This window comes from Puntigrus tetrazona, chromosome 8 (genome assembly GCF_018831695.1).
Source record: "Puntigrus tetrazona isolate hp1 chromosome 8, ASM1883169v1, whole genome shotgun sequence".
Classification (NCBI taxonomy): Eukaryota; Metazoa; Chordata; class Actinopteri; order Cypriniformes; family Cyprinidae; genus Puntigrus; species Puntigrus tetrazona.
In genome coordinates this window covers 8,168,200-8,180,551 of record NC_056706.1, presented here as the reverse complement: position 1 = coordinate 8,180,551, position 12,352 = coordinate 8,168,200, and the positions used below count along the sequence as shown (strand labels likewise).

Sequence of the window (12,352 nt, the reverse complement as noted above, 5' to 3'; positions counted from 1 at the left end):
GTAGTTCAACTTTTGGACATTTTAGTAGACTAGTTTTTATAGTGAGTCGAACTTGGAGTGACTTCTTTAAATAAAAGATTGAATCTTGGGTCTCTAGAGGTCAGAAAGAAGGTGATGAGAGAGCATGTGTGTATGTAAAAGTGCAAGGAGAGGAAAGAGAAGGATGGATAAACAATCTGGGGTGGCACTTTGGCAAGCAGCAGTCACCCAGGCTTGACAGGGCAAGAGAACAGTAGCCGTGGCAAACGGTACATCACTGCACTGCATCTCATCAAAGCTGACAGGAGTGGGGGAAGGAAAAAAGGGAAAAGAAGAAGCCTGTCTATTACATGCGAAGGCCCAAAGCTTCTCACCTTGTCGAAGGAGACGTTTCTCTCTAGCTTTTCAACTGCCATGTAAAAAGCTCTCTTGTGCGTCAAAATTCTTTGAAAAGCTGAGAAGTGACTTCTCGTCGACGTCCATAACCTACAGATTAAAGCCGAGCGGAGAGCTCAGGAAGGTTGCGCTGGTCAAATATTATGACATGGAGGTTCAGATACAATCTCTGATGCCCTGCAATCTATTTTGAACCCCAGACAGCAGCTAATGACGGCAGCAGACAGAACTCGCAGCCTAGCTCGCTCTGCTTTTACAATGATCAAGAAGCGATTTGTTAGCTTAAAATTCTGAACTGGGAAATTGCACCCCTGGGATCCCAGAGCAAAGAGTGCAGTACAGGGAAGAGTCGTATTTGTGATGCACTATGTGTTCCCAAGCCAGAACAAGGACAGAGCGCTAAGACAATGAGTGATCCTGGTTAACGTTATATTTTCACAACGCGCAATTTAAGAAAACATGTTCCATTTGGTGTATGCAAGGATATCCTGAGACTTCAGTGAATTTCCCACATGTAAAGACTGAAAAAAGGAGCATGTGTCAACTCTCATGACGATGATTCTAATGACGATTTTCTTGCCCGACCATCTGACTGCCTGGCAATGAAATCCTACAAAACCTGTGGTCAGGAGCCAAGAGTTTCTCTCTCTCCATTTCTCTCTCTCCCCTTTTGTCTAAAAACCAGTGGCTTTAGGCCTGGCCCTGTTTTAATGAGATTATCCAGAGCGAAGTGTCACTAAGTAGGATATAAAATGGAGGCCATTATCTGGCATTATTTCTGAGCAGCCTCCCCATCCATCTGCTTACCACCCACATAGTCACTACGGTGGGATTAGAACTCTGATTAGCAGGGGAGTGCTGCTTAAACACCTCTATGTCCTCTTTCTCTTTCCTCCTTTTTCTCTGTGCACTGTAAACAAAACAATAGTCCTTCTCGTCCAATGTTTGCAACTCCCGAATTGCCCTGAAAGTGCAGTCTGACTTGCTACAACTGAATCAAACAGATCTAAAGCAGCAATGATTTTAGTTTAGACTTTACTTTATTTGACCTGTTTTTTTATGTAAAGATACATGCTTGTTGATTTTGGACAGACGTTCAAAAGGCAAAATTTTCTAAAATGATTAATAAATTGCACTTTTAGTGTATTTCTTTTTTGTGACATTTTATATTCTTCACATACAGAATATATACAGTATATATATATATATATATATATATATATATATATATAGACTCTTTTCTCACCAGCTATTATTTAAATATGCAATTAATTCTTGCAATTCAGTTAATTAACATTTTTAATCATTTGACAGCTGGGTTAAAGTTAATGACTCTTCCTTCCAAAGTTTTTCTTTTTAAACTATAATACCCAAGACATTGTGTCTCTTCTGTCTTCACAAGACATAGTTCATTATGCAAATCAAATGCAGTTTTCTTTTTAGTTTCTTTTATTAGTACCTGTGATTTTGTCTCGAACCAGCTTGCAGGACTCAATTTCGCCAATGCTGCCGAAGAGGCTGCGGAACTCTTCCTGGGTCATGTTCTGGGGCAGGTAGTTGACAATGAGGTTTGTCTTGCTGTCGTCATTAGAGCCGCCAGTCTGCATGGGCGAGGGGCAGCTGCGGCTGTTGCTGGAGGGCCCATTGGCCGTGGCGGAGTTCGGCCCATTCGTCACCTGAGGCTCCATGTTGCTGATTATCTGCAGACAAAAGAAGGGTTAAAGGATGTGGCATCTAAAAAAAAAATAGTTAAGCAAACAAAATTTTAACACTGACATATCTGATTTCCTATATATTGAGTACTTATTCATTTAAATAAAATTTGTGGAAGTTACTGACATCTCAGATAAAGGGGTTTGGAATAATCTTGTGTATGTAACTGCAACTGCAACATTTAGCTGCAAAACCTCACAGACTGACTCTAAATAATACAATGCATGACACACTTACTGAAAAACTGTTTATGCATCTCTAGACTTTCAGTAGCTTTCTTCCACCCTCCCTCACCCTCACTCCATCACTGATATTTTTGAGTTTGGCTGTGCGTTTTGATGGTTGGCTCAACTTGACAGGGTAACAATGTGAGCCCTTCAGCATGGAGCGACTGTCATGGCGAACAGCGTTTGCCACTGGTTTAGCCGTGCGCTTTTAAGAGCAGGTGTTTGAAGAGAAGCTTGCTGGCCCTGGGGAAGTAGGAACAGAGGAGGCCCCAGTCTGTGCTGCTTTTCAGCCTCAAACTTTTTATTTCAAGATTGTTCCACACCGCAGCTAAATGTATTCACCCATTTGCATAAAGGATGTTTGTGTGTGAGCTCATGTGTGTTTAATTTTGTCACCCGACTCTATTTGAGGGGGCTGGGTGACATCTAGAATCGTGTCATATTCTGACTGTCTTGAAGGTTGAAGATATGTGTGTGAGGAAGCGAGTGTGTGAGATTAGGGGGCAAATCTTCATGGTTGCAAAAGCAACGCTCCATGAGATATTCTCAGGGGAAGAAACAATAGCTATGTCGATTAGTGGTGAATGTTGAAAACAAAATTTTATTTTATATCTTTTATAACACTAGCCTGACCTTTTCTTTTTCAAACTGTCTGGATAGCCACAGTGAAGCCTAAAACGATGTCCTAACCACACATGATGTGACAAAGCAACAGTGCATTTTGTTTTATTTTTTCATATTGGTTGCACCGCCTATGCCTATTAATGGGCCAAAATTTGGTTTCTCTTGCATAATAAGGACTGGAGAGCGACAGTACTTATTTGATGAGCTATGGATTTTTTTTAGATTATTTCGCATTTAGTGTGGACCCACAGTCCTATTGTGTGCTGTTTGTTTTACAGTGTCAGTCTTTTAGGAACATTCAACGAGGTCTTTCACTGTCAGACAAAATCTTACACCAAAAAGAGGATAGAAGAAGGAATAAACTCTAAAAATAAACAAATAAGAATTAAAACAGCAAGCATGACCTGATTATAGCTCGTTCTAAGCTGATTCTGTAAGTCAGCCATGTTTAATATTCATTTTCTCTTCCTCTCTGACTGGATGTGGTGTAATTCAGATCAAGATCTGCACTGAGTGAAGGAAAAGCGCTAATGTTTCCTGCTGATAGATTCAAGAGTGGAAAATAATAGAGATGAGGAGGAGAAAAAAATGGATCTAAGCTGAAATTCAGCTGCACTTATTTTTAGCTCTTCAAAAAAATACTCTGTATCTGCACTCTGAAGTTCGACTCTCCTTTATCAAAGTGGGCATATTTAGAAAGGTTAACAATTTTTCCCCATCTGACACCACGCTAGTGTTTGCATTTGGAGTATTTTTGAGAAATAAACAGGCACAGTAAAGAGGACGCTAAAAACAAAGCTATTCAGCTGTGTATGGTACAAAGCCATCAAAAATAACTGAAACATTTCTCTCCTCCCCTAAGTGTCTAATCTAGTTACTTCCTTAATTTTTTTATATATATATATATATATATATATATATATATATATATATATATATATATATATGCATGTGTGTGTATTTATTTATGTTACACTCTGATTCTGTAAAATGGTTACAAAAAGGGTAGATGCCGTTGTATTCTACCTTTTTTTTCTGGATCAATTGCTGTGTGTCCATTTTTAGTCTGTGTATACGGTCACATTTTGACAAATAGAAAAAAAAATCTGCTGGCAGCCCATAGGAGGCTCATCTGCAAAGCTCTCAGGATATGCATGTAAATGGATCCTGTTCCGCACTTCTCTGCAGCAAAGAGGGATGGAGCGACACAAAGGGACAAAATAGCCATCGCCACAGCAGGTCTTGATTGATGTATGCGCGTGTGTATGTGTTTATTTCTTGGTGTTTTTGTGTGTGCACGAGTGAGGGGAGACTTATTAAGTCTGTTTGCAGCTCCTGCTGTGCACTGTTCTTTCAGAGGGGAAAAAGAAATGCTCAAACCTCATGGGATGAGAGCTTTGAATATTCCAGAGAAGGAGCAGATGAAAGTGGACACCTTTCATTCTGATTCCAGGGACCTGTTGTGTCTCGATGGCCAATTAAAGACCTGTCTTTCCTTTGTAATCCCTTCACTAGCTCTTATATGCTGTCTTATTATTTTCCTGTAGATGAACTCCCCTTGTTGTCATATTGAGAAGGGTAATTGTTCCTTTACACACTCCCTATTGCTGGACATTTGCCCTAGCTGCTGACAGGGGTCAGTGTAGTGACTTTTCCTTTTTTTCCTCTTTTCCTTTGACTACTGTTTCTAAAAAAACAACAACAACCAAATAAACAAAACAAAGAAACTACTCGCTTCATGCTGCCTAGAAATCTGTAAATAATTAATCAGCATAAAGCTTGAAGAGTGCTGATATACACTGGGATTTTTTACTGTTTGTGATTCGTACCAACATTGTGCCAATAGGTGATGAGAATTGACTTTATGAGTGAAGTCGTTTAGAAACAAAACATTGAGTTTGTCATTGTATCATTTTCTCATTGTTTCAAACTACTTTAGCTTTATAAAAATATTACATTTATTAAATTGGGCGATAATATATTTATAGTATATTTATTTATAATTTAATATTAGAATACATATTTTTGAAAACATTTTTTAAAAACTTAATTGTCATTAACAATGCAAGTGTAATTTTTTTCAGTAGAATATGTAAACCCTGTATCTCAGATTGTATGCATTATTGACCAATCAACATCTACAATTTTAAATATCCATTTTATTATATTCATGTTAAAATAAATAGCTTTTGGGCCTGTCAACTGACTTAAACATTTAAAAGGGTAGAAAGCATCTATGATTAGCTAAAAAATGGCAGACTGCTTCTCTGACTCTATTTTTATCAAGGTTAGCATGGGCCATTTAGCGTGGAGGTCACTTGCTAGCTGAACAACTGTTATTGATATTGAGAATGCTAACGGATAGCTTTCTTCAGGATTTGCAGAGCCTAGGTCTGTCACAAAAACATGTGATTTCAGTGATATTTGTCAAGTAGTATCGACATTTAACATGTGGCATTAAAAAAATCAACTGGGACTGGGATAGTAGAAACTTTAGTTGTTTGGGTGCTAGCTAAGGCAAAGCCTAGCTGGCTGTATCTATTTGTGCTGTAGCTGTAGTAGGCAGGGAGACAGTTAGACAGACAGACAGGCAAGGCAAGCAGACAGGCAGACATGCTAAGCCATCACAAAGGCCTTGGTGTCAGCCGGGGGACAGACATCATCTTCCCTTTGATTCAACTGAACAGTAGCCCCAGATTACACTCCTTTATTTTTTCAAACGCAATGGCAGATATGCCGACTGTTTCTGAACGCTGCTCGGCCCGGCTCAGGCTACGAGCGAGTGTGTGTGTGTGTGTGTGTGAACGCAGGAAGGAAGAAGCTCTGCCACTCTGTCTTACATAAGTGCCTTAGAGGATGTCAGGACGGGGATAAAAATACAGGTTCAACCAGTCCAATGTCCCTGAGTCACGCAGAGCCAGAGGTGTGTGTTTTGTGTGTTCACAGCACTGCAGATAGATGCATTTCGGTGTGTGTCGCTGATACCTGCCATTTCAACACGGCACTTTAATGGCCTTATTAGCTAAGATGATAAAATGTCAGGCTTCTATTCTGATGTGTGTTTTTACTGGTAATGCTCTCCAGTTATTACCGGAGCCTTCTGATGCTAGCGCTCCCTCCTATAGATGTCTACACTTATTTATGTGGTCCTGTGATGGCTCAATCTATGAGAAAACAACACTGGTAATGATCTTCAGGTTCACGTATAAGAGGAAAACAGTTTTTTCTTGCAATCCAAATACACAATCAATATTTTTATACATACTAAAGTGATTCCTTAAGCATATATGCAGTAGTTTTCTAGCAGCACAAGACATTAAAATGTTGCACAGACATTATACATATTGACAATACAACACCCATCCATAATATGTTATCAGGTAACACTCCTAATAACAATTACAGTAATAATACTAATAATAACTTTCATTTAAAACTTATTATTATGCCTGTTTCACTCTACCTCTGCACACACCCTCCCTCTCATAGCACAACTTTATAGCAACAATATAGCTATTAATGGGGTTAAAAATGGCGGTTAGTGGGCAGCAGTCTCCTTACCATCTTTGGCTGTGTCAGCAGTCCCTTCTCAGCCCAGCCCTGGAGCTGCGGCAGGTCTGCCTGACGCCACTGAGTCTCTGTCGATCCCTACGGGAGGGGGGCAGGGTCAATATTCAAACATGCCCATTTTCTCCATACCAAACAAACACTCCTGACAGTCTCCAGGCACACTAAAACACACAGGTGGCTTTTATATGGACTCGAAAAACACAACAGTTTCAATTTAGTTGGGTTTTATATATGCTATAATGGAAATGGGTGCTATAGGTGCATGCAGAGAACGGGTGAAATGTAGAATGGCCTATTTGCTGACAAAACTGAAGTATTTTTTCACGCTCCGGGCCGTAGACAAATTTGTGTAGGATATAGAAACTGCAAGTTGTGAAAAACGGCAAGCCTCCGACTGTAGATTTAATATCATGGGTTTTCCGTCAAATCCAGCTTCGTAAACAAGACCTTAGAGGACCAATACCGAGGCTGCCGCAATCACAGCTTGAGCCGTGGAGCTAACAGCGAAAACAGCCAATTTAGGAAAAGAGGGAGACTCTGAGCGTGACCTTTCCTTTGGATGGATGGAATAGAGGAGGAGTGTAATAGGAGGCATCCAGCACTACATGATGGAGAAGACACTTCTGCATCGAAAGGGATGGAGGGGGCTGGGGGGAAGGGTTTGGTATCCTCTGCAGATCTTTAAAAAGTTCGCGTAAGCGCCCAGGTGTCGGGGATCTAGAGAAAAATGGACTGTCAGCGGAGGAGGGAGAGAACAGAGGGATGGGGTGGGCAGGTGGATTGCTGACAGTTCTCGGTATAGTGTTATCTGGGGCATGGGTCTGTAATTTAAAAAAGAGCCTCATGGGATTTTTTTTTTAATCTCATGTGCCACCTTGGTTTTAGTTTTAGTGAGGACCGCAGGGTGTAACAAAACACTTTTATTGTTCTGGTGATTAAACATCAGTGTACATTCAGCTTAAACGTGATGTGTATTTGTTCTCTAATGAAACAACATATCTGCATGAACCAATCCAGAGCTTTAGAACCACATGCTGAATCGTTCAAAGCGGGATGACACAGCCAAATGATGCATCAGAATTTTGGTGCATCATTCACAGTAAGGTTTAAAAAGTGCTCACTGTTACTCTGGTTACAGAGGACAGATCAATGTCCGCGGGCGACAGAAGGGAGAGGACAGACTATAAATGAATTCATCTTCTGTTTTCACTGACCTTTTCTCAAAGCTCATAGGAATCAAAAATGGAATACGTGGCAATGGAGAAATAGCTTTTTGTTCTCTTATTTTCTTTCTCTTCGTTCTTTTTCTACGTTTCTTTTGTTGAGAAAATAAAACTACTCAAACTGCTGTTGTTCATAGCAATTAAACAATGTTAGCAAACACATAAATTAAATTAACGCTTGTTTTTTTAAATCATTTGTCAGATGTGCTAGAAGCACAGTTTGCAGAATATAAGGTAAGTTATCTGAAGGCTTTTCCCTTGATATATTAACTTCTTAGATTAGCTGTTTGATTCTCTCTCTTTCTCTCTCTCTCACACACATAAACAGAAACACACACACAGAATGTAGATGTTCAAAAATATACTGATGAGAAAGAATCGCTGATAATCTGCTTTTCTTCTACAAAATATCTACCGATATTAAATACCCCATGAAATCCAAATGAGAGTTTTGTGGTATTAGTCTACGTGCTGTATGCTAGCATTGAGGCCATCTATATGCTAATACTCTCCTAAACATTGACAAAATGACTTTTAGCAGATATACGCATTTAAAATATCTTTCTCTTCAGAAAAAATGGACTGATAATGTTGATGATATAACATGTTATAAAACATTCCTGTTTTCTGTTTAGGCTAATACGTTAACACATCAGAAAACTGCAGTTGATGAATGACTTCATGGGATTTTTAAAAAACAAAACTCTTGTTTTAGCTTAGCATAAGTGCGCCTTAACAACAGTAGCCAAGGCAAAAATAAATAAATAAATAAAACAAAACAAAACAGAGATGTTACCTCACCCTCTGAAATCAAAAGTCTTCCACTTTTTTCTGCTCATGTAATGGTCAAAGAATTGACCACTTCATCCACTTTAGTTTGACATTATTGGTCAAACAACCCGTACTTAACCCCAACAGGAGCCACGCTGGATTCGGAAGCATCTCACACAATAGTTTCCAAGCACCTACAGCCTGTATCACACAACCTTGCGGTGGATAATTGACATCACAGAGGCGCTGTTAAAACTGAGAGTGCCTGCCACAAAATGGAGGTCACCTTCAGCCGCTATATATATGTGAATGTATGATCTTGCTGCTTTTGCCACACGCACTTATGTTGTTCAAAGCCAAGAAAAGGAGGATTTCATCTTGTTCTTTCACTATATTTTTTGTTTACTCATACCTCTCAGGTAGCCGGGGAATAACCTTTTCCTTCATTCATTTTTTAGCTCCTTTTACAAAACAGCATGACTCTGGTAAGTAACCCTAGACTAAATCCCCTTTAAAAAAATTCTCAAATTGAGAAATAAACAAATTTGTACTTAATAGAGTCTCCAGGCGGAGGGTACAAGTCTCCTTAATGTTCGTAGAGGTCGCTGCACTTGCCCGAGACTCCAACCCTCCTGTGCACTGAACTGCTGGAGGGGATGTGAGCTGTCAGAACCCATTCAGGTACGCAGCTTCATACATTTCTTGTATCTTAACGTCAGGTCAGTAAAGTTCTCTGCGTGTATTGATTTTTATTTTTCTCTCCCTGTGTTTTGCGTGGGCTCCCCTCCTCAGTGGGACACCTCCTCCAGAGCCCTCGGGTCAGACTGCCACTCTGGCAGATCAATCAGGGCAGTAATGTGGGACGGCATGCGCCAAGACTGCTCCGCTCCGTCACCATCGATCCGCATCTACTTTACCAAATGGATTTTTTCTTCTCCGCCCTCCACCCCTTCCCTCCCTTCTCTCATTGAGTACCTCTCTCTCCCTCTTATTCTTTCTCTGAGGGACTTCGAATAATAAATGCCTCAGTATAAAAGCAATTTTTCATTTAACTTTTGCTTGACACATTTTCTTCTTCCCTCTCCAGATGAAGTCCGGTTTTATGTTACGCTGGATCGATAGAAGCTTCCAAGGCTGTTCTTTCATAATTTCTCTGCCTTTCTCCCCTGGGTGATGGTGATGGGCCTGGTTCAGCCAGGACTTTAGCGGAGAGCAGAGGACCACACCCTGATCACATTACCCCGTCATTATAGCGAGCCTCATTTGATCAGTAATGAAGGCTGCTGTTCATTTGGCCCATGCCTCGTGTTCTTTCTTAGCATCTGTTTCTCAGAGATGGGTTCCTTGCTCCCATCTAAGAGTCCAATGAATATCTCAGAGGAATTACTCTGACCTTTTGCTGTTCAAAGGTAGGATTTGCTTCCTGGGGTGACTCAGGGTGACTGTATAATGACAGGTCTGTGGAGTAATACGCGAGGTTGAATACAGGCCACTGCATAAACATAAATACCCGACTGAAAGCCGTGATCACAGGGATTCGCAAATTTATGATGCTCAAGCAGTTTTATGTTAATAAAGAATTATGATTTTTAAGCAGTTCAATTTTAGGTCAGCACATTGTAAATACATTTAAAATGTTAATACACAATTTTCATAGCTTCAGATGATATAGCCTACAAGATATAATAAAGCATGTCTCCCCTTTTTTAAAAACACTATCCTAACTTTTTTTTTAATTGTCCAAATTGAAATCATTTAAGCTGAAAAAAAATCAATTTTCTCACTTAAATGCCTAGATGATGGAGAGATGATTGATTGTCTGAGAGTTTAATTGCTTGAAACCATTATCAGAGATTTTAAATAATGAAAAATACATGAATACAGATTGACACAGCAAGCATTTGAGGTTAGGCACAAAATTTGGGTTCTGAATTCTAAACCTCTTGTAAGAAAGGAAAAGGAGGAGATGAAATGAAAAGAGCTGAAAAGATGATAAGAGGAGTGAAATGTGAGGGTGTATGTGGGGGACGGCAGCATCAGTGACACAGGCCGTGTTTTTCCTTTGGGCTACGGGTCTGGTGAAACACCTGCGTCTCTCCCTACCCACTCTCTCCAAATCTCACAACGTTGACCTCATCAGCTGACCCCACTCTCTTTCTCTCTCACTCTCTCTTTCCACCGTCGCTCCTTTGCAGTTTCCCCCTCTCTCTCTCTGGATGAATGGCTGTATTTTCTCTCAGTGCGTGGGATCTCCTTGGCCTTAAATTAACCTCTCTCGCAGATCTTCTGTGGAGACGAATTAGCGCCCAACGTGACAGTGCGGCTAATGTGTTGGTGAGGGTTCAGCAGAGTTTTCAAATAAAAAAAGGCAAAAAAAAAAAACTTCAATGCTGTGCTGATGAACTGCGATGCAAAAATGAATGTTTTCATGAAGTTACACAACTGCTTTACATGCTGATAAAGATAAAAAAATAAACAAACGCGCCCATGATAGTACGAAAAAATCAAATAGAGCTGAATTTCTCAACTGCATGTTTGGGTTTTGCATAATCCACTATCTAGTCCATGCTGCCATGGGGCCGCTGGCTCCGTTAGCCGCTGGTAGCGGCCCAGCTCACTGCCAAGGCGAGCAGAAAATTGGTGAGCATCTTGATTCAGGGATGACACTTAAATTTGTGTGGCTCCAGTGACCAGTTCTATCCTCAGGCTACGGATGGAAATATGAGAGAATTTGGCTCTCTGCCTGCTCCAGCACGGCCCACAGGACTCGCGTCCTTTAGGCAGTATGGGGTAAGCGGCCTGCTGGGCTTGGCTTTGCACAGATACACACACACACACACACACACACACCCAGTGGCGTACCACTGACATAGTCCAGCCCCTGGCCATCTCTGTGATATCTCCCGTGGACACGAACACTGTGGAGAGGCGGAGAGGCCCTCCCTATTAGACGTGAGGCTCCTGTGTCATCATATTAAAGCAGATTTAACGGGGGGGTGGGTATTGGTGGATGTGTCTTTAAAATCCCTCGGATGTGTGTTATGAAACATGCTTCGACACGAAAGTTCAAGGCGATGATCAAAGTGAGGCAGGGGAGTTCTTTGGGTGTGTGCGTGTGTTATCCTTGTCTGTCAACTAGCCTCAGACCACGAGTTGATTGTCAGTGACAGGCTCAGAGATACACTGCCCACCCCCACACACTCTTTATCTTTCACGTACCCTTCCGCTCGCCCTATCTAACCCCTACATATATTATAGATACTGCACTAGAGCCTCCCACCATCAGGGGACTTCTGCATTACAATAAAGGTGACCTTGCCACGTCTGCATGAGGAAATTTCTGAGCAACACTAGGAGTAGGCGGTATGACCAAAGTATTACATCAAGGTATGAGTAATTTTAAATCATGTAATAGTATATGTACATATATATATATATATATAAATATTTATATAATATATATGAGTTTACAGGACATTCATAAAATGTTATTTATGATATGATGTCTTATTCATACACATTATACCTATGCGTCAATGATTTTTTTTTTACAATACACATTACAATATTGTTATAGTCAACTCCTACTGTGCATCAAAAATAATAAAATGCTAGTTGCTAGTAAAATTGTTTGGTTTATACATATAACTCTGAAGCAAGTTAATTTTTTATAGATAGATAGAAAGATAGAAAGAAATATGTAATTATATAACATCTATAGAATTTTCTTTAAATATGTAATTATATAACAATATTAAATATTTGGGGGTTGACACCAGGCCACATCAGAAACAATCACCTGCAACATACTTTGTAGAGTATTTTTAAATCATAGCATATATATACACA

At 40.2% G+C, this 12,352-nt stretch overlaps 1 protein-coding gene across 10 annotated transcripts in view; it reads right to left on the bottom strand.

Moving 5' to 3' along the window:
* elavl4 (ELAV like neuron-specific RNA binding protein 4) overlaps positions 1–12,352 on the bottom strand; it is a 74,009-nt gene that overhangs the window by 36,331 nt on the left and 25,326 nt on the right. For 8 of the 10 annotated variants that reach the window (XM_043247149.1, XM_043247148.1, XM_043247150.1 and 5 more), the window contains 2 exons: positions 6,501–6,587; positions 1,835–2,075 (listed from right to left, as the gene is read on the bottom strand). In XM_043247149.1, the coding sequence (XP_043103084.1) occupies positions 1,835–2,075; positions 6,501–6,587 (328 nt within the window). The remainder of the gene's footprint in view (positions 1–1,834; positions 2,076–6,500; positions 6,588–12,352) is intronic. The other 2 variants (XM_043247154.1, XM_043247156.1) reach the window with 1 other exon arrangement.